The 19,492-nt window shown below is 30.5% G+C and overlaps 1 protein-coding gene across 1 annotated transcript; it reads left to right on the forward strand.

The window, feature by feature from the left end:
- LOC109361002 (phosphatidylinositol 4-phosphate 5-kinase 7-like) lies at positions 7,951–13,910 on the forward strand. Its single transcript, XM_019606275.1, has 9 exons — positions 7,951–8,280; positions 8,434–9,492; positions 9,723–9,890; positions 10,502–10,667; positions 11,373–11,483; positions 11,565–11,752; positions 12,087–12,241; positions 13,319–13,484; positions 13,574–13,910. Exons 1-9 carry the CDS (start codon positions 8,264–8,266, stop codon positions 13,848–13,850), a joined length of 2,307 nt encoding a protein of 768 aa, XP_019461820.1. The 5' UTR covers positions 7,951–8,263; the 3' UTR covers positions 13,851–13,910.

A 19,492-nucleotide genomic window follows, 5' to 3' on the forward strand; every position in this document is an offset into this window, starting at 1 on the left:
ACTTTGATTTCCCCAACATCATTTTTATCTAACATCATCAATATCATAATGAGAAGATTAACAACTCATTTCCTTAACCATCAATTCCTTGAATGGTTAACAAAGTAGAGCAAATATTAATGTTCCAAAATCCAAAGCTTCATGTTTCATTCTCATTGAGCTAGGGTATGCTCCCTCAACGAGCCCTTATTTTTTGTTGTGTGAGTGCATGCTCGTCACATAAGTGTTTGCTCGATGAGCGAGATTTTGATTGTGGAATGTACCACTTTGCCTATATTTCATGTGTTCATACCTTTTTTTCCAGCTAAATGGCCTGCAACTGGTACACTCATAAGTAAGACTTTGCTAATTGCATACTATGACATTTTATACATTAAAATTATGTAAGTTTAAGCATATGACTTAAAAAAGTGAATCAAAAGTCAATGTATAATAGGTTGGATGAACACTTATTATATGTAACCAACTTATAACATTGTTTATCCTTAAACAAAAGTCCAAGCTTGAGTTTCATAAAAATGTTTGGAAATAAATTACAAGAAGATTTAAGTTCACACCAAAATGAACATGATTTAAGATTAATCAAGTTATCATTTCTCAAATATCTTTCAAGAATTTAAAGCAATGAAATGAATGATAGATTCAAGGATGAAAAAATGTTGCCCACAAGTAAAAACACACAACAATTCAGGTGTCTTATCATATTGAGATTTTGTAAACAAACAATTCAATGTTAAACAATCAGAAAATACAATTCTCTCCACCAGTGTTTATCTCAACTTCTCATAAAGTATATATTTCTCTCATCCTATGTATTGAATTGACCCAAAACCAATTTTAGTATTATCTCAACATTCATCAATAATAAATATGCATTATGAATCACTAAAGTCTTAGGTAATTGGAGAAATTTGATAAAAAATTAGATGGCTAAATTGAGTTATGAATTATTACTTTTTTTATTATTTCTGCAATGGACAGTTTTTAAAAGTTATAACCTACATTTAGTTTTTTTTGTTTATTAAATGGCTCCACCAACCTATTATTCCAATTAAAAGTCATAAGCTACATGATAAACTATAATCTGCAGCGGAAATATTCAATACAATTTTATGAAATTTAAATTTAAATAGAGAAAAATATATGCAGCTGCGGTATGAGTTTTATATATTATCATTAATTATATTATTCATCATTCATATTTACTAATCACTGTCTCTTCAAAAAAATACAAATGGACGATGATATATAGATGAAATATCGAATATCTATAATTTTTACACCAATGCATAGAAATTATTACAAATTAGTGTGTACAGACACTTCGTGTCTGCCGATGAATATTGTATAATACTACATATTCAATTTTTATATATTTCATTTTTTAGAATTAGAATGTATTTGTTGTGTTCGTTTACTTCATATTATATTTTTTTATGTTCATGATAATATTTAATTTAAGGTGAGATATGAGGTTAATTAATGTGTTGGTGGTGGTTGCTTATAATTATATGACTTTTTGTAAATATTAAATAATGTTAAGGACAAAACAGGAAGTGAAAATTATACCATGAGAAAAGTTATTTCAAGTTTTAGCTTTATATATAACTAGTGTTTACAGACATTTCGTATCTGTCGGTGAATATTGTGTGATGCTACATATTCAATTTTTATATATTTCATTTTTTAGAATTAGAATGTATTTGTTGTGTTCGTTGTACTTTATATTATTTTTTTTATTTTATGATAATGTTTAATTTAAGGTGAGATATGTGGTTAATTAATGTATTGGTGGTGGTTGCTTAGGATTATATAGTTTTTTGTAAAAATTAAATAATATTAAGGACAAAATAGGAAATGAAAATTACACCATGAGGGAAGTTATTTTAAGTTTTGGATTTATATATAGTATAGAAGTATAGATATATAGTATAGATATAGATAGATATAAATATAGAAGTATAGATATTATAGGATTGGAGCTAATTGAAAAGACTAAAAGCATCCACCAAAACTATTTGTATGAGGTTAAACTTTCTGGATATGGACAAGGAAGTTGGGTTTTAGGCCATGCCTTGGGCCTAATTAGCTGTGTATAATTTTTGGTTTCTCTTTTAATTACTTTACTTTTATATATAGGCGAGACTAAAAGTTACAATAATGCATATAGAAGCTTTATTATTGAACTATTAATGGATCAAGTTAATAATTAATATCTATATAACGAAATTATAAAAGTAATTTTTATATTGTAGATTATTAGAATAATTTGTTGGTTGTGCAAATCAAAAAGAATCATGACTTTGAGTTGTCATCTGAAACCAAACGGATTTAACACATTATTCATACTAATAATCCTAAAATAGCACATTATTATTAAGATAAGATCATCCTATTAAAGTAGCACGTTGTGGCAGAATAAGATGCAGAATGCCATATGCTGTTTTATTGTAGTTTTTTGACAAAGATAAGCGTGTACAACGAATCAGTACAGATACTATAGGTTGTCATGAAATGCTGCTATTCACACACGATTAACCACTTATTTTTTCAATAATCTTAGATTCCAACATTTCTATACTTAGACAACCCCAACATGTATATTTTTAAATCTACCAATAAACTATAAACTATAAGAGTCCATTTGTGAGTTGAATTTTGGAAGAAAAATAAGAGAAATGAAAGATTTAAGAACTATAGAATACACTTGTGAAATATACTCATAAATCTTTGTTTTTCTTTCTTTCACTCCAAAATTCAACTTCCAAGCACACCATTAAAATTTGTAACATTTGAAAACCAGTTTTTACAAAACTAAAAATAATGTTTAGATTTCAATAATTTATCTATCAATTTTACCATTTAAAAAATTTAAAAGTTACATTTTGGGACTTCTAACTAAAAAACTATATTATTATATTTTAGTATTTTTTTCAAAGTTTAGCTAGTTAAAAACTAATTTTATCAATCAATTCTAGTTTAATAAACTAACCCGCAACTACAAACTTTCTGTTCCTTTCACAATTATAAAGTATGAACTACAACCTAATTTTACTTAATATTCTCTTAATTTATTTAAAAATACTATGTGATTTGTTGCATTTTATACAGGCTTTAGTAGTAACCCCACTTCCATTCTAACTCTTTCACAAGATTATTTCTACATGCACTTCATTCTCCATGCCCAATTTTCTACTCCATTTTCTTCAGAAAAAACTGTCCACAAATTTGTAAAGTTGATTTTTTTTGGGGTAAATAGTAGAGATTTATGTTTTTAACATAATTTCCACATTAACACATGAAGTTCTCTAAAAACATTATACATGTGCAAAAAAATTTCTCCATAAAAAAAATCACATATTTATATAAGTCAACTAGTAATTAAGTTACATATGCATTCATACGAGACAATGCATGATTAGAATACATATATTTTTCGTGCATTATCATGGTTAAGAGCATACATGTTACTTCATACATTCATAAACAATGTGCATTCCTATGATTCAAACATGTTCAATACACAAGAAAAATAAATGACAATAATATTATGAAATATCCTATTGAATCAAAACTCATGTAATAGTAGCACAACAAACATAATGAAAAATAGTTTTGAGGAAATAAAAATAAATAAATAGAATGAAAAACGATACATTTGTTTCATTAAAAAATAAATACATTTAATACAAATACAAATAATAAATAAATAAACATATTGAAAAAATAAACTAATAAATACGATTTTACAAAAGATGTATTACAAATATATTATTATTTAAAAAAACTAAATAGATTTTGATGAAAAATGTACCATTCAAGTTTTTTATAAAATAAAATCCGATAGAAAATAAGTTGAAAAATTATAAATAATTTTAATTATATTTTTTTAAATTAGAAATTCTAGAAAATGAAATGTTTAAGATGCTTGGATTGGAAAAGTGGCTTAAGTCTATGTCACTTGTATCACCAAAAAATTAACAGAATTACGAACATGAAAGATGAGGTACATTGCAAACAATGAAAGTTTTTGGGTGGACTCTCCAATGAACTGAGGAGTAGCAAATATTAAAGTGTGGTGAGTACATTGGGAAAAAAGGTCACATGAATTAAAATAAATGAGCATGTGTGAAAGTTTATAATAAAAATATGGACTTGTTTTGGAGGAAAAAAGTGAAAGAAAATGTAATACTTTGAGGAACATTTTTTTCCTTATATATATAAGTAATAGACAATAGATTTACATACTTAAAATAAAAATTGGCACCCAAAAACCTCTAGAACTTGACTTTGACGCTAACCGGGATGACTAGATTAATAAGTTGAGTCTAATTATGAAACACACTATAAACACGTGCCATATGATAAAACAATAAAAGAAATAAAGAATATTATCTCAAACTTTTTATAAGTGTAATATATATGTATTATGAGTATAAAAGTTTATATAATTATTGTATTACTCGCATTCAGTTAGATTATTAACTTTGAAAAATCAATAATAATTAAATATAAATAATATGGAATTATGGATGATGCAAGATTCTCTCTAATTTTATACATAGTTTATAAGTATTGATTATTTGTTCATTATTATGTTCAGAGTAAAATGTTATGATTAATAATAGTTGATGAAAAAAATAACAATATGTGTGAGAATATCATTGTTGATAATGAATAAAAAATGTTATTATGACAATCAATACATGATACCTTTGGTTAATTTTTTCGAGATATATGTGAAAGTGAAAATAAGAAATAAAGATAATTTAATTTATTAAAATTTTATAGAATTTGAATTCTTCTAATGAACCATTACTAAAGTCTAAAAGAATAAAAGAGAGAATTTCAACTATTCAAATATGAAATTTAAACACGAAAAGGAAACGGCATAAGATTGGGACTATACTGGCGTTGATGCAAGGAAGAATCAGCTTCGGTTGGCTACCCTTTATTCCTTTCTTTCACTATTTCGTATCGACATCTTCATCTAATTATGTTTTATATTATGATTAGTAGGGTGTCGACCAAGTGTCTCTTAACTGCATTTTTATTTTTCAATATTAAGTATTTATTTTTATATGATTATCTCCCAACTCAGATATGATTATCTCCAGTACGAGGATACATGTGAGAAACAAAAAACTACTCTCCTAAATATATGTATATGTAACACGTGTATCTGTAATATGTAAAACCTAGGCATAACTTACATTTAGAGTTAAGAATGAGATCTTATGTGAAAAGTGGTTTGTTTGTTTCCCCCAAAGAGGTCACTTCCTAGAAACTTCTAGAAACTCCAATTTTATGTTAGAAATTATTGTGAGTATATCTTCTATTATACAATATATCTCACTCACTTCATTTATCATGAGTTATGATCAATTAGAAAAAATAATTAATAATTATATTTTTAATTTTAATATATTTTTTCAACCAATCACAATTCATCTCACATAAAATAGCTCATATTGTGAGATAAAAAATATGTTCTTTAGATGAACTCTTTTTAACATTCATAAATTAAATTAAATATAACTGTTAGGGCAAGATGGGGAAATAAAAATTATTTCTTAATTGTAGTTACATCATGTTAGCTTTATTTATTAATGCTTACGATTGATAAGATTATAAATTTAAAAAAAAAATCAACACATCACTAACCATCTACAGCAAAGATAGACTAATTACACCTATGTGCTGGATGGACAAAGATACTATTATTTTAAGGTAAGGTTGACTATAAAATAAATACTATATGGTTTATTATGAACAAACAAAAAGAATGCGTCAGATTTGGCAAGATTCCAAAATTCAACAGTCTCCTGTGCATGCACATGCAACCAAAGTACCAATCAAACTATAATTACCACTTACTGAGTTAGTACATAGTAGTTTTTTAGTACATCCGAGGATCCATGGATATCATTTGAAATGGCTCATTTTTTGTTTTAAATTAATCAGAATGTTAATTTTTGTTTTTAAAATTTTTGTTTTATTTATGCATCAATATGTGATTGACTAGGGACAGATAATGACACACTATAGGAGATAAGTGATCTCTTTTCAATCGAGGATATCCCTTCAATTTATGAGTAAGAAACTAATATCTTTCGGTGTACGTGTCTGTCTCAATAAGTGTCATTCACAAGCATCTAACTTTTAACCTTTTAATCTATTTGAAATCCGTTAAAATCTTACATCACTAGACCAACACTTTCGTATCAACTTATAATTGAACACTTTAAAGGTGAAACATAACTATAACCGGAGAAACCCAAGTTCTTTTTAAGTTAACAATTCAAATAAATACACGTAGTAATAATGGACAGAATATTTCATGTCCTATCTTATATGTTATAAATAGAATAAAGACATAAAATTTAAAACAAAATGCTCTATTTTGTTTTAATAACAACCACGTACCAAATGGTTATGTATTGCATGGTCTGAATTAATAATTGAGAATAGACATCCTAGGTAAAATATTAATCATGCAACAATAATTTTCATATGAAATGGGTTAATATGTCTCTATTAGAGCACAGTATCTGTACAATAAGATGCAGGAGTGGTTAAATAAAGTTATAAGTGGTGGGGTACTTGTCTGCTAGAGAGTTGGATAAAGACACTTAGAGAGAAGGAGATTTTTTGTGTTAATGTTTGAAACCATTTTTGAGTTTATTTCATTTTCTTCTCAGGGACTTTTTCTTTGTTTCAGTTTTAGTATTCATTGGCCTTTCTTCAATCCATTTTTTCATTCATTCAGGTGAGTTCAGGGTTTCTTTTATTTTTGTGTGTTTGTGGTGTTTGAAATTTCATGAATTCAGGGTTTATCACATCAACAAGAGTTTTTTTTATTTGATGTGCTTTGATTGAACTAACCCAGTTTTTCTGGAAGAGTATTGGTTTTATTACTTATTATATGCTGATAATAAACATGCCGATGAGATTACTAAAGAATCAAACTGAATATGGTTATATTGAACCTATCAGAATTGAAGACCTTAATTACACAGATGCTTTATACCCTACATGCATTTATAGTTTGTTTGTTTGTTTCTTTTATTGATTAAAATAGGTGATGCAAATTGTAAGGAATCCATGTGAGTGAAATAAGTCTCCCATTGATTAGGAATGAGACCATATAAATAGGTGGGGTCGACTTCTCAAGATTTTAGGTCAACATGTGGTGTCAAACTTACTTATTGTGGCTTAACCCATTGCATGCGGATCTTCCCAGTGTTTAGGCTCCACGATTTCAACAAGTGGTGTCCGAACTGATAGTTCATGAATGAAAACTAAGAGAAGACAAATGTTGGTGGATCCATGAGTGAGGTAGGTACTCATGTCCCTTTTGTCAAAAGTCACTAGTTATAGTATTTTGTTACAGATGATGAACAACGACAGTACAAATACGTAGAAGTGGATGAATCCATGTACCTAAAACTTTAAGTCCTTAATATTTTAGTTTATAATGTTGTGTCAACCCACTTATTTTTCTTCACTTAGCCAATGGATGCAAATATCCATGTTGTTTGGGCTACCAGATCCCTACAAAATATTTTTAAACATTATTAAATGGGTGGGTAGAATAATGTTGTTTTTCACAGTTATGGTGTTAATTTCACTCCTTTGACAAGGTATACAGAAAATTTCATGGGTTGTCACAGGCTCAGAGTTGTAGCAAGCATGAGCATATATTTTAAGGTGTACATGTTAGAGGTTTTCACTAATGAATCAGCAGTGCTTGCATTTACCTATCATCTGATTTAGGAAGAAGAAAGTTTTAGATTACATTATTATATGTTGTTGATCTCAAGCAGTTTGTGTTATAATTGTAGCAAACTATGAGAGTAAAACCAAATTATGTATCATTTGCTTCTTTCTTTTTAAGAAATGGTTTTTTCTTAACAAGTTCTTTAGTTCCCCAGATTCAATTTGATCATGGCATTGCAATTTTAATCTGTACTATAGGAATTTTTTCATTTTTGTATTTTGTTGGAAGATTCTCAATAGCATTCTTCAGTATAAAAATCTGCTCAAGTATCTATTGTGAGTCTGAATACTTCTGTTGCATTTTGAGGCTCATATGATTGTTGTAATGTTTCAGAGTTCAGTGTTGGACACAAGAGTGTCTTAAAGCTGGTTAAGATACATATGAATTTCTTTATCATATAGTGAGGGAGAAGTTTAACCTTTCTGAGGAATGGTACTTCTTGGAGTTATCCTAATAAATTAAATCAGTGAAAGTCTGCAAGTCATGGAGGACAATGCAAGGTAATATTCAAAGAAACTCCTTTTCTGCCCCATTCGCCGTCTTGTGTTATGTATTTTACGTTGTTTTGTGTCTGTTCTATTATGTTATGGGAGAGGATCCTTACTCATTCTGTATATATGTACTATGATTTGACTGTTTCTCGTAAATTTTAGGTTTGAAGAGAAGTCATTTTCAAATGGGGATGTGTACATTGGTGAGATCAAGGCCATACTACCCCACGGCAAAGGAAAGTACATATGGTCCGATGGAACAGTATATGATGGTGATTGGGAAGATGGGAAAAGGACAGGAAAAGGAGTGATTATATGGCCAACAGGAGCGAAGTACGAAGGTGAATTCTCCGGGGGTTACCTTCATGGTAATGGAACCTTTACAAGATCTACGGGCTGCATTTATAGAGGCGGCTGGAGGATGAATGTTCATCATGGTATTGGAAAGAAGGAGTATTCCAATTCAGATAGTTATGAAGGTTTATGGAGAGAAGGGATTCATGAAGGATGCGGAAGTTATCGTTGGAGTAATGGAAATAGTTATATTGGGAATTGGAGAAGTGGGAAATTAGAGGGTAGAGGTGTTATGAAGTGGGCTAATAGCGATATTTTCGACGGTTTTTGGGTAAATGGTCTTAGGCATGGATCCGGAGTTCATAGATTCGCAGATGGAGGGCTTTATATTGGAACATGGAGTAAGGGCCTTAAGGATGGAAAAGGAACATTCTATCCTGCTGGTTGTAAACATCCATCTCTGAAAAGGTGTAGCATTAACAGCAATGATAGTGGTCTATCATTGAATACAGAGAAACATATGTCGCCAAAATTGAGAGTTAAGCGTAGCCTCTCTGTTAAGATTTCAGGCAGTATTAGATCGAAAAGTTCGCGTCAAATATCTCAAAGGACTTCATCAATGGATGCACACCGGAGCCTTCTAGAGCCTGCAGGAGATTCCATTTGTCATGATTCCTCCTCCACGGTATCACAGTCCTTTGATGAAGGGCGATCCGAGTCATCTAGTACAAGAACTTCAGTTTACGAAAGGGAATATATGCAAGGGGTTCTAATTATGGAGAGAACTAGGAAGTCTTCAGAATCATCGCATAAAAACAAACGGCAAAATAAGCCTAGTGTGAAGCCAGTGATGCAGAGTTCATTTATGGACATTTTTGGAGGCTGCCAAAGCTATTATCTGAAGCTTAATTTGCAGCTTGGCATCAGGTAAATTATTTGGTATAATGTCACCCTTCTAAAATGTCTTCGGAAAATCTGATGTAGTTATTTATCATGCCAATTTCTATATCACCTTTCTTTCAACAGTTCCTCTGCTGTTTTTGACCAAATAGCTTACTAGTGTGTGTGTTTTAGATTGTAGTTACCGTGATTTATTCAATTTGATATTTATGTTTCATATGAAGTTCTGATTTGAACAAATATGGATGAAATCCCAGGTACACTGTTGGAAAAATTACACCAGTGCCTGCACGCGAAGTTCGGTCATCTGATTTTGGAGAACGAGCTAGGATAAGGATGTACTTCCCGAAAGAGGGTACGCAGAGGACTCCTCCACATTATTCTATAGACTTCTACTGGAAAGATTATTGCCCTATGGTCTTCAGGTAATTATTAACTATATGCAAACATGCTTCATAATGGAAGAGTTATATCATGAGCACCATGCATTGGAATCCTTTCCATATGGCTGCAATATCATCGATTTGTTTTGAAGTTGTAAGATATGAAAGCATAATCTCTTCTCTTTTTTATGGTTGGGTTTAGTTTATACAACCATTGGTGAATCATAATTTATTCAAGTGGCAACAAAGTGAAAGCCCTATGAAGAAGTTCCAAACTAGTGAATCAATGTTGTTGAAGTTTAGTCCAATCCTTTTCCTTGGTATATAAATGAAGGAAAGGAATATGTCCATAGTCATTATCAGAATAATATGCATTAATTGTTAATATTATGAATTTACGATTATACTAAGTGAGAGCTCGTACACTGGGCCGCCTTTTTTTAGTGGCATAATAAAGTGCTCAGTCGAGTACTCGGGTTACGGTTAGAAACACGTGCTCTTTCCTGATATATTCATTGGCAGAATCTAACAACCACAGATTTCCAAACTAACACTTCTCCAATTTATTGATATTGGAGTCAACCACATTTAGCTTTTCAGTATCTTTTTTTATCCTTTTTTCATTGCATAATCACTCAAACATTTATCTCCAGGGATTTGAGAGAGATGTTCAATTTAGATGCTGCAGATTACATGATGTCAATTTGTGGTGATTGTGGTCTGAGAGATATATCTTCACCTGGAAAAAGTGGTAGCATCTTCTATCTTTCTCAAGATGATAGATTTGTGATAAAGACACTGAAAAAATCTGAACTTAAGGTTGGTAATGACCACTTTTTTGTTTATTTATTTATTTGCTTAGTGGGCCAAGAGACATTTTTACACTAATTATTGTGTTGAATTCATCAACTGCTATATGATTTTGACTTTTTAGGAGTAGATGATGTATAGTTTAAACTTTAAAGAATGATAATGCACAATTCCACTGATGCTTGCTACCCCAACACCATATATACAAATAGTACTTGCTAGTGCCACTGATCTGATGATAAATTTTGAGGACAAAACTTGAAATCAATGCCAAAAGGACTATAGTTAAGGCTACATTTAGATGTTCTTTTTCCGGAAAGATGATACTTTTATGTTAAAAGAAGCACTTTTTGAGAGAAATAAATGATTGCTTATGTTTCAATCTCTTAGTCCATAGATACCAGCAGTACTTTGTGTACTTTGTAATTAAGGCCACCCTTATAATGTTTCACTCTCTCGTAGGTTAACCAATTAAAAACAGACGGTCTAGTGTACGAGACTTCCACTTAGTGGGATCCACGAAGAATAGATGTATCTAGCTTTATCCATGCAAGGAGAGAGACTATTTTCAAGATTTAATCTTGTGAACTCATAGTCACTAAGCAACAACCTTACTGTTATGCTAAACTCACTCTCATTACCGTTGCGCAAGTTACCAAGTTAAATGATAACTCCAAACATGATGATTATGTACATATGTTTCTGATCTTGTAGGTTCTTCTGAATATGCTTCCTAAATACTACAGTCATGTAGGACAGTATGAGAATACTCTTATTACAAAATTCTTTGGGATCCACAGAATAACACTAAGAGGTGGGAATAAGGTAACACTTAATATCTATCTCTAGCTTCTTCCTTATTACATGGTAATCGGTTAACTATAGATATTTTTCCTTGTACATTAGGTGCGCTTTGTGGTCATGGGGAATATGTTTTGCACAGAACTGCATATCCACCGTAGTTACGATCTAAAGGGATCGTCTCAAGGAAGATTCACAGACAAAGATAAACTTAATAGCCATGCAACAATGAAAGATCTTGATCTAAAATATGAGTTCCAAATGGATATAAAATTGAGAGAATCACTCCTCAAGTAAGTTCCTATTTTATGCAATGTATAAAACTGTATAATTAAGGAGTATTTATAAGAAACTTCAAGAAGATTGAATAATTACAACTTTATTGAAGAATGGCTAAGTAGAATTCAGCTAATTATATAACTATCAATTAGAAGAACATTTCTTGGTTATGCTTGATTATTTTCATGCTAGTATTTGGCTCTTGGCATGTGATAGTACTGAGATTTGACTAATAGCCTGGGTATATATGCACTGAAAAATTTATCATAGCAATTCCATTCAACTTCTCTTCACTGAAGGGTTAGTAAGATATTCTGGATATGACCAGAATTTGTTTTTCTGGTGCAGTCAAATTTCTCTAGACAGTAAGTTCTTGGAGTCACAGCATATAATTGATTACAGCCTTCTGTTGGGATTACATTTTAGAGCTCCGGAGAATCTAAAGGCCTTAGCTGAACTTCCCGGATCAATGCAGCGTCAGGATAGCTTGCCTTCGGAAGATGGTAAACACCTGCTCTGATGCCAGTTCTTTGTAATGTGATATTTTGTTGCAAAAATTAATGATTACATTTTCATATACATATGTCAAATGAAACATATTTACTTCTTTCACATCTATGATATAAAATCTATAGAAGTTAAAAATGATATTGAGATCACTAGGAATGTTTTGCAGTAACAAGTCATTGTTATATTGTGAAGTGACATATCTTAGTCACAAAGATGAAATGGTTCTAGCAAGGAAGTTAAGCTAATTTGACATAAACCATAAACTCGTGATTTTCATTTTGGTTTTGCACCTAAAAATTCAAGAAGACATAGCATTCATCGAAATGGTTTACAAAATAGGAGGTACCAAATTTTATTTCAGTAACTCGTCTCTCTTTGATATAGGTGGGAATTTAGCCATTAGTCCATAAACCAATAGTTGTATCTTTGTGGTCGAATTCCCTGTTTAGACATGAACCTACAACTAGTGCATTTCTTGATTTACCTTCGTGTCGACGCAGTTCAATCCTATATCCTACGATCCTATCAGTACAGTGAACTGTCATTGATGATTGACCTGCACATTATACTTCTGGATATCCTCATCCTAGTTGTGCTTTGAGCCTTTCACTTTTGCATCATTACTTGTGCATCTTGTTAAGTATTATGTTTTTTTTCTTATCTCCCACAAGTATCTTCACATCCTTTGTTTGTGAGACTAAACCCCGCACTATCATAAATTGGCACGGCCCTCACCACTCACCAGTCACCACAAGGCGATGTCAAACAGATTCGAGCCTCTATACTGTATGTGAAGTCCGTACACATGGAACTCTGCATGCTAACAAGCCAGACCCTGCTGTTAAGTATGTGTCGGTTTGTGGCTTAATCTCGCAGTTAACTTAGGAAATTGCCAATAGGAAAATATGGAATAACTGCTTCTCCATGAGCAAAGTTTAGAGCAAACTTTCTATGGATTTCTTCTTATCTTCTGTGTTACTTTTTTTCTTATCTCCTGGTATATGCAAGCTTGAATTGTGCCTCGACATTTTTCGTATTGTTTACGTTATCACTTGCTTTGCTTACACTAGATGACAAGCAAGGGGAGCAGTTGCTTATTCCGAAAGGGTTGCTATTAGTTGCCCATGAACCCAGCTTTGTGAACACTGCACCTGGACCTCACATCAGAGGGAATACATTGAGGGCATACTCCATAGGTAACAAGGAAGTTGATCTTTTGCTTCCCGGTACTGCAAGGTATCTTCTATAAAAACTAGTTTCTCTTGCACACTATACTATTGGATTGTTTTCATTTCAATTAATTAGTAATTCATTTGATTACTCAGGTTGAGAGTACAATTAGGAGTAAACATGCCAGCTCAAGCTATTAGCAAAGTTCAGGAGGATAAAGAGGAGGCATTAGAACTTTTTGAGGTTTATGATGTGGTTCTCTACATGGGCATGATTGATATATTGCAAGAATACAATATGAAAAAGAAAATTGAGCATGCCTACAAATCCATGAAATTTGACCCCTTCACTATATCAGTAACAGACCCCAAGATATATGCTCAACGTTTCATCAATTTCTTGGATAAAAAAGTTTTCCCACAGAATACTTGAATATGTATATTTTTTTCTACCTTCTTTTTGTTTATTACTTTAACAAGAATATGTTATCTCAAAAGCTAAAAACATGTCATATCAAATAGAAAATCTAAACATCAACTAATATTAATGTTTTACTTTATTATTATTGGACGAGTTATAGTTTAAGATATTTTCATCCCCATGATTGTTCCACATGAAGAGTACTTAAGTACGGCTAGTAAATCAAACACTTGTGTCATCTATCAATATAATAAAGATTCATATTACCCTTTTGATTGAGTTCATTTGTTGTATAAGATTTGAGTATCAACTTTTTTTTTTATAAAACAATATATTCCTTATACTTTATAATCCATTAACACATTATCTTCATTTCATAAAAATATTTTCTTATACTATAAGTTATCTCTTTAAATATCTCTTTAAATTGTTTAACATGTATTTTATTTCTCTTCATTTAAGAAATTATCATTTTAAAATATATTATAAAACAAAAAACAAAATCCATGTCAAACACTATATGGATTTAAGTAGATAAATTATATCTTAGTAGAATGAGATATTTTATTTTCAATTTAAGGACTGTTATATAATTTTGAATCAAATTGTGTGAGTGGATTAATGTTAGAGCACCCAAAGCTGTGAGAAAAACATAGTTCATAGCCAGAACATTTTTCTTCCAATTTCACTACAAGAGAATAAGAGTTCTTGTTTTTATTTCACAATAATGAACAAAATAGGTAACGTTTTTCAAGTTGAGACAACATTAAAAAATGAAAAAATTTTGTTACAAAACAAAGAAGAGATTAATATTAAACAAAATAAAGTAAAAGTGATATATTTTAATGTGAAATATAAATGTGGAGTAAGTTTGTGAAGTACAATTAAGAACGGAAATAAAGTGACACCATTAAAAATAATTTTAGTTTGAATTGTTTAAGTTGTTAGAATATATAAACAAATATAAATATAAAATAATCAATAGACCAATTTTAAGAACGAAAAATGGAATAAATTATTGTGAAACTCTTACACCTTAATGTTCAATGTATTTTACCATATATATATATATAAGTCATTCTATTACACATAGGAATATGTGTCAGTTTTAGAGAATATTCTAATTTGAAATAGTTGAATCATTTGGTTGATGATAATATTTTTCAGGACATGTGTAATTCAAATTATATCTTGGAAGTGATTTTGCTTTAAGTCAGTTCCATCTATTTGTGATTTTTTAATTCATATGGTAATCTTTGTTCATGCATCCCTGATTTGGATGAACACTCCTTGTTTTTTCAATATATTTATTTTGCTATAAAAAATTACAAGGGTAAACACTAAACGAAGGTTTTTAATGCATTAAAACAAAACAGGTTCTTACTTTTCCAAAAAAAAAAAGTTTAAAATATATGCACCGATAATATAAAGTTTTTTACATTGTCAGCATATCATCTACCATTGATTTGTATTATTTTTATTTAAGAGTCAATAATAATTAACATATGAATTGTGGATAATTTACTAACAAAATAAAACATACTTACACTGTCATATACATATTAAATCTATAAAAAATTCTCACTGATATCAAACTGATTGAATCTAAAAGTTACAATATTTTCTATTTTTTGCTCTGGACATTCTTTTATATATTTATAGAGAGACACACACAAGTACATCCTACACAATATCATACAAAAATAAAATCATAGGGGCATCAAGCAGTCATATTTGAGAAAATTTACTTTGTTGTTGTTGTTGTTGTCCATATTTCAATCCAGCGGCGATGCTTATGTGACCAATTACAATCAGTTTTGCCACGTAAGTCAACTTTATGAAGTTTTTCACAGTTCATTGGATCTTGTGGAATTGGTTGACCAAAACCAAATTGCCTCATAACCCGATCAGTAGGGTGCCATTCCACAATTGCGAAACAGATTATTGGGACACGTGACTGGCATTTCCCGGAGATGTTTGGCAGGTAAGGCAGTTCAGAATATGGCATCCACCGAAACTGGAAAAAATGCTACTTAAAAAGTTAATATAATAAAAATTGAAATGTATATATACTAAAATAACAAATGTAAATATACCTGATCAACGCGCATAGGGTCAAACATTGCACATATGATATTTACAGTATGTCCAGGGATGTTGGTGGTGATTAAATGTTGTGACTACCTAGTTGTAATGTTTGTTAGTTAATAAAAAAACTTCAATCAGTGTTGTGTAATAAAAATTTACATGTAATGATAAAATTAATATATACCTTTTCACCAATGGAAAATAAGGTATTGTTGGGTCGCGCAGTCTTGGTGCAAGATTTGCAATGCGATCATATGCTCATGATTGTAGGAGTAGTAGACATCCACCAATCTCTTTTTGATCACTAATTATTGTTGCACGACATAATCCTCGATAAAGACAAGCCAATACAGCTGAGCCCCAACTGTATTGGAATGTCTCTATTAAGTCATCAAGAAAGGGCAGATACATAAGTACATAAGGTGAACTTGGTTCCCTAATGTATCTGGGATAAGAAACTTCCCTATCATTCTCAGAATAAATGCTCTTCTGTGTTGTTCAATAATAACGTCATCAACATTTTCAGGGAGATCACGAAATGTTCTCTCCAACCAAGTGAGTTTTACCCTTTGCCCCATTAATTCGTTACCAGCTGGAACAACACCCAACAACTGCATGCAAAGGTCTTCCCAATCCATACTTGTCACTTCGGTAACAACTTCTACTTCTGCCGGAATGTCAAGTTGGTAAGCCACATCTTCAAGAGTCACGGTGGCCTCTCCACATGTAAAGTGGAAAGTATGTGTTTCCGGCCTCCATCTCTCGATCAATGCTAGTAGTAGATGATTGTTGATTTCTGCTGGTCCAATTGTCAACAAGTTACCAAAAGCAGTGGTGCAGATAACTTGTAACACCGGCTCGGAAGGTAGTGATTGCCAGAAACAATATCTGGGTCGAAAACTACATTCAATGTCATTCCATACATCATTTGATATATGATCATTTTGCATAGTAAGTAGTGATGTGTCAATTGGCCTTGGATTAAGATACTCCATTTAAAAGTGTTAAGTTGAGAAGAAAATGTGAAGAAGGTGTGAATAAGTGAAAGAAGGTAAGGTATGGAAGTGAGGAGGTATGAGGAAATATTTATAGGAGTTGAATGTGTGGAGTTATTTGTGAGGAATTGCCGTGCAAAAAAATAATTGCCCTAACCCTAAATCGGCAACAAGGATGACGAGTTTGGTGGGGAATTCATTGCTAACTCGCCAATTACACTGCCGAATTCAGTGCAATTAATTTGTCAAAGTCAAGACTCGGCAATGGTGAAGCCGATTTCCAATAAATTCTTTGTTGAACTCGGCACATTGGATGCCGAGTTTTGTGTAAATATTATGCATGCCGTGAATTTAGTCAACAATTATCTTTAATGCAATTAATATTTGTAACAATAAAATTTAATGAATTCAGTATAAATATCTTTAATTCAGTCAACAACCAATACACTTGAATGCACCATGTCGTGAATTTAGTCAACAATTATCTTTAATGCAATTAATATTTGTAACAATAAAATTTAATGATTTCAGTACAAATATCTTTAATTCAGTCAACAACCAATACACTTGAATGCACTTAATGAATTCTGGAACGATGTCCATAAATAATGTACCTAACTCGGCAACCTCAATGCCGATTTATGTGCAAATATTAATATACCTACCTAACTCGGCTACCACATTGCCGATTTATATGAGAATAAATATCATTATACCTAACTCGGCAACCTCAATGCCGATTTATGTGGGAATAAATATGGAACTCGGCAACATGGTTGTCGATTTTTGTACAATTTGCCCTAAAATAATTTGAATTGGACATATTATTCTACGAACTTAATTTGAATTGGCACATAGTTTAGTGAATCCAACAACCATTTTAATTTTCCTGCTCCACTATTAATGCATTCAACAACCAATTTTATTTTTACAACTCCAATTTTAATGCCATTAGAATCTCTGAACCAACATTATGTACATTCATTCAACAAAAGAATCTCTGAACCAACATTATAGTCATTCAACTATGCAAAGATGTATAGTCATTCAACACTGCAAAGATGTATAGTCATTCAACTCTGCACTATGTATAGTTATTCAACTTCTGCACACTAAAATCTTCTGCTAACTCTGCACTATGTATAGTCATTCAACTCCTGCACACTAAAATCTTCTGCACACTACCACACTTATTTCTACTTTAAAGTCTTCTGCACATTGGATAGTCACTTTTACTCTCTGCATATTTAAAGTCTCTTCACCACACTTTACAATGCACACGTTATAGTTTCTATTACATTATATAGTTATATTTATAGTATATAGTTTTAGTATATTTATAGTATATAGTTTTAGTATATTTATATTATATAGTTATATGTATATTTATAGTTATAGTATATAGTTATATTTATAGTATATAGTTATAGTATATAGTTATAGTATATTTATATTATATAGTTATAGTATATTTATTTAGTATACTAGTAGTGTACCCGTGCACTTGCACGGGTCGCTTCTTTGTTTATGCATAATGCAAATATAATATACATATATTTAATAATATCAATAAATCATGTATTGAAACATTATATTTCTCATTCATATAGGTGCAATATTAACATTGATTTTTGAGTGTATATGTTGAATATTAACAATTATAAATGCGTTTGTATAAGCATTTATTTGTTGAAAGTGTGATTATAGAAAATATTTGATTCTTAAATAACTCAATAAATAAAATTCAAATTGTATTGGATAATATCTCACCTCTATATTTTCTATATAAAATTATAAATATAAGGAGTTATTTTTGCATCATATTTTTTGTGATTACGTTTATAAGTATCATATAAAGTCATAAGGATTTTTTAGCATATCTCTTAAATGCTTATGTTTTATTTTAGATTAATGTTCATTGTGTATAAATATTTGAATATATTTTTAGCATTCAAATATTGTATAATTAAATCTTATTTAATTGATTATGTTTTAGCTAATAATCATTGTATGAAAATAACTCATAAATTAAAAACACACTAAGTTAGGATATGACAGATATTTTTTCTGATAAATTTAATCAAAATAACAAAAAAAAGTCTAATAATTGATTTGTTATATTACTAATTAAAACACATATATTTTTCATGAATATATATATCATTGTTATCTTTTAATTAAATAATATAATGATAGTAATTAAACACATGTCACCTGTGCATTCACATGGCTAAAAACACACATGTTACCCGTACATTCGCATTACTAAGAAAACACATGTTACCCATGTATTCGCATAGTTAAAACGCACATATTACTCATACATTCATATTATTAAGAATATACATATTACTTATGTATTTGCATGTTCAAGCACATAAGAAAAATAAATTGATAATTTTTAATTTGAATTTTCTACAATTAGTATTAAATTATTATCAACATATAAAATATATCAAAAGTAGGAAGGAAAAAATGTGAGGAGGGGGTGACATGTGACATGAAGAAAAAAAATGTAAAGAAATAATTTGAATGTGAAAAATGATTTCAATTTCATCTAATGTTCAATGA

Source organism: Lupinus angustifolius, chromosome LG01 (assembly GCF_001865875.1).
Source record: "Lupinus angustifolius cultivar Tanjil chromosome LG01, LupAngTanjil_v1.0, whole genome shotgun sequence".
Classification (NCBI taxonomy): domain Eukaryota; kingdom Viridiplantae; phylum Streptophyta; class Magnoliopsida; order Fabales; family Fabaceae; genus Lupinus; species Lupinus angustifolius.

Coding starts and splice junctions, on each gene's coding strand:
- LOC109361002 (XM_019606275.1), top strand. Junction 9,891..10,501: donor TATTGCCCTATGGTCTTCAG/GTAATTATTAAC, acceptor ATTTATCTCCAG/GGATTTGAGAGAGATGTTCA. Junction 13,485..13,573: donor TTGCTTCCCGGTACTGCAAG/GTATCTTCTATA, acceptor TTGATTACTCAG/GTTGAGAGTACAATTAGGAG.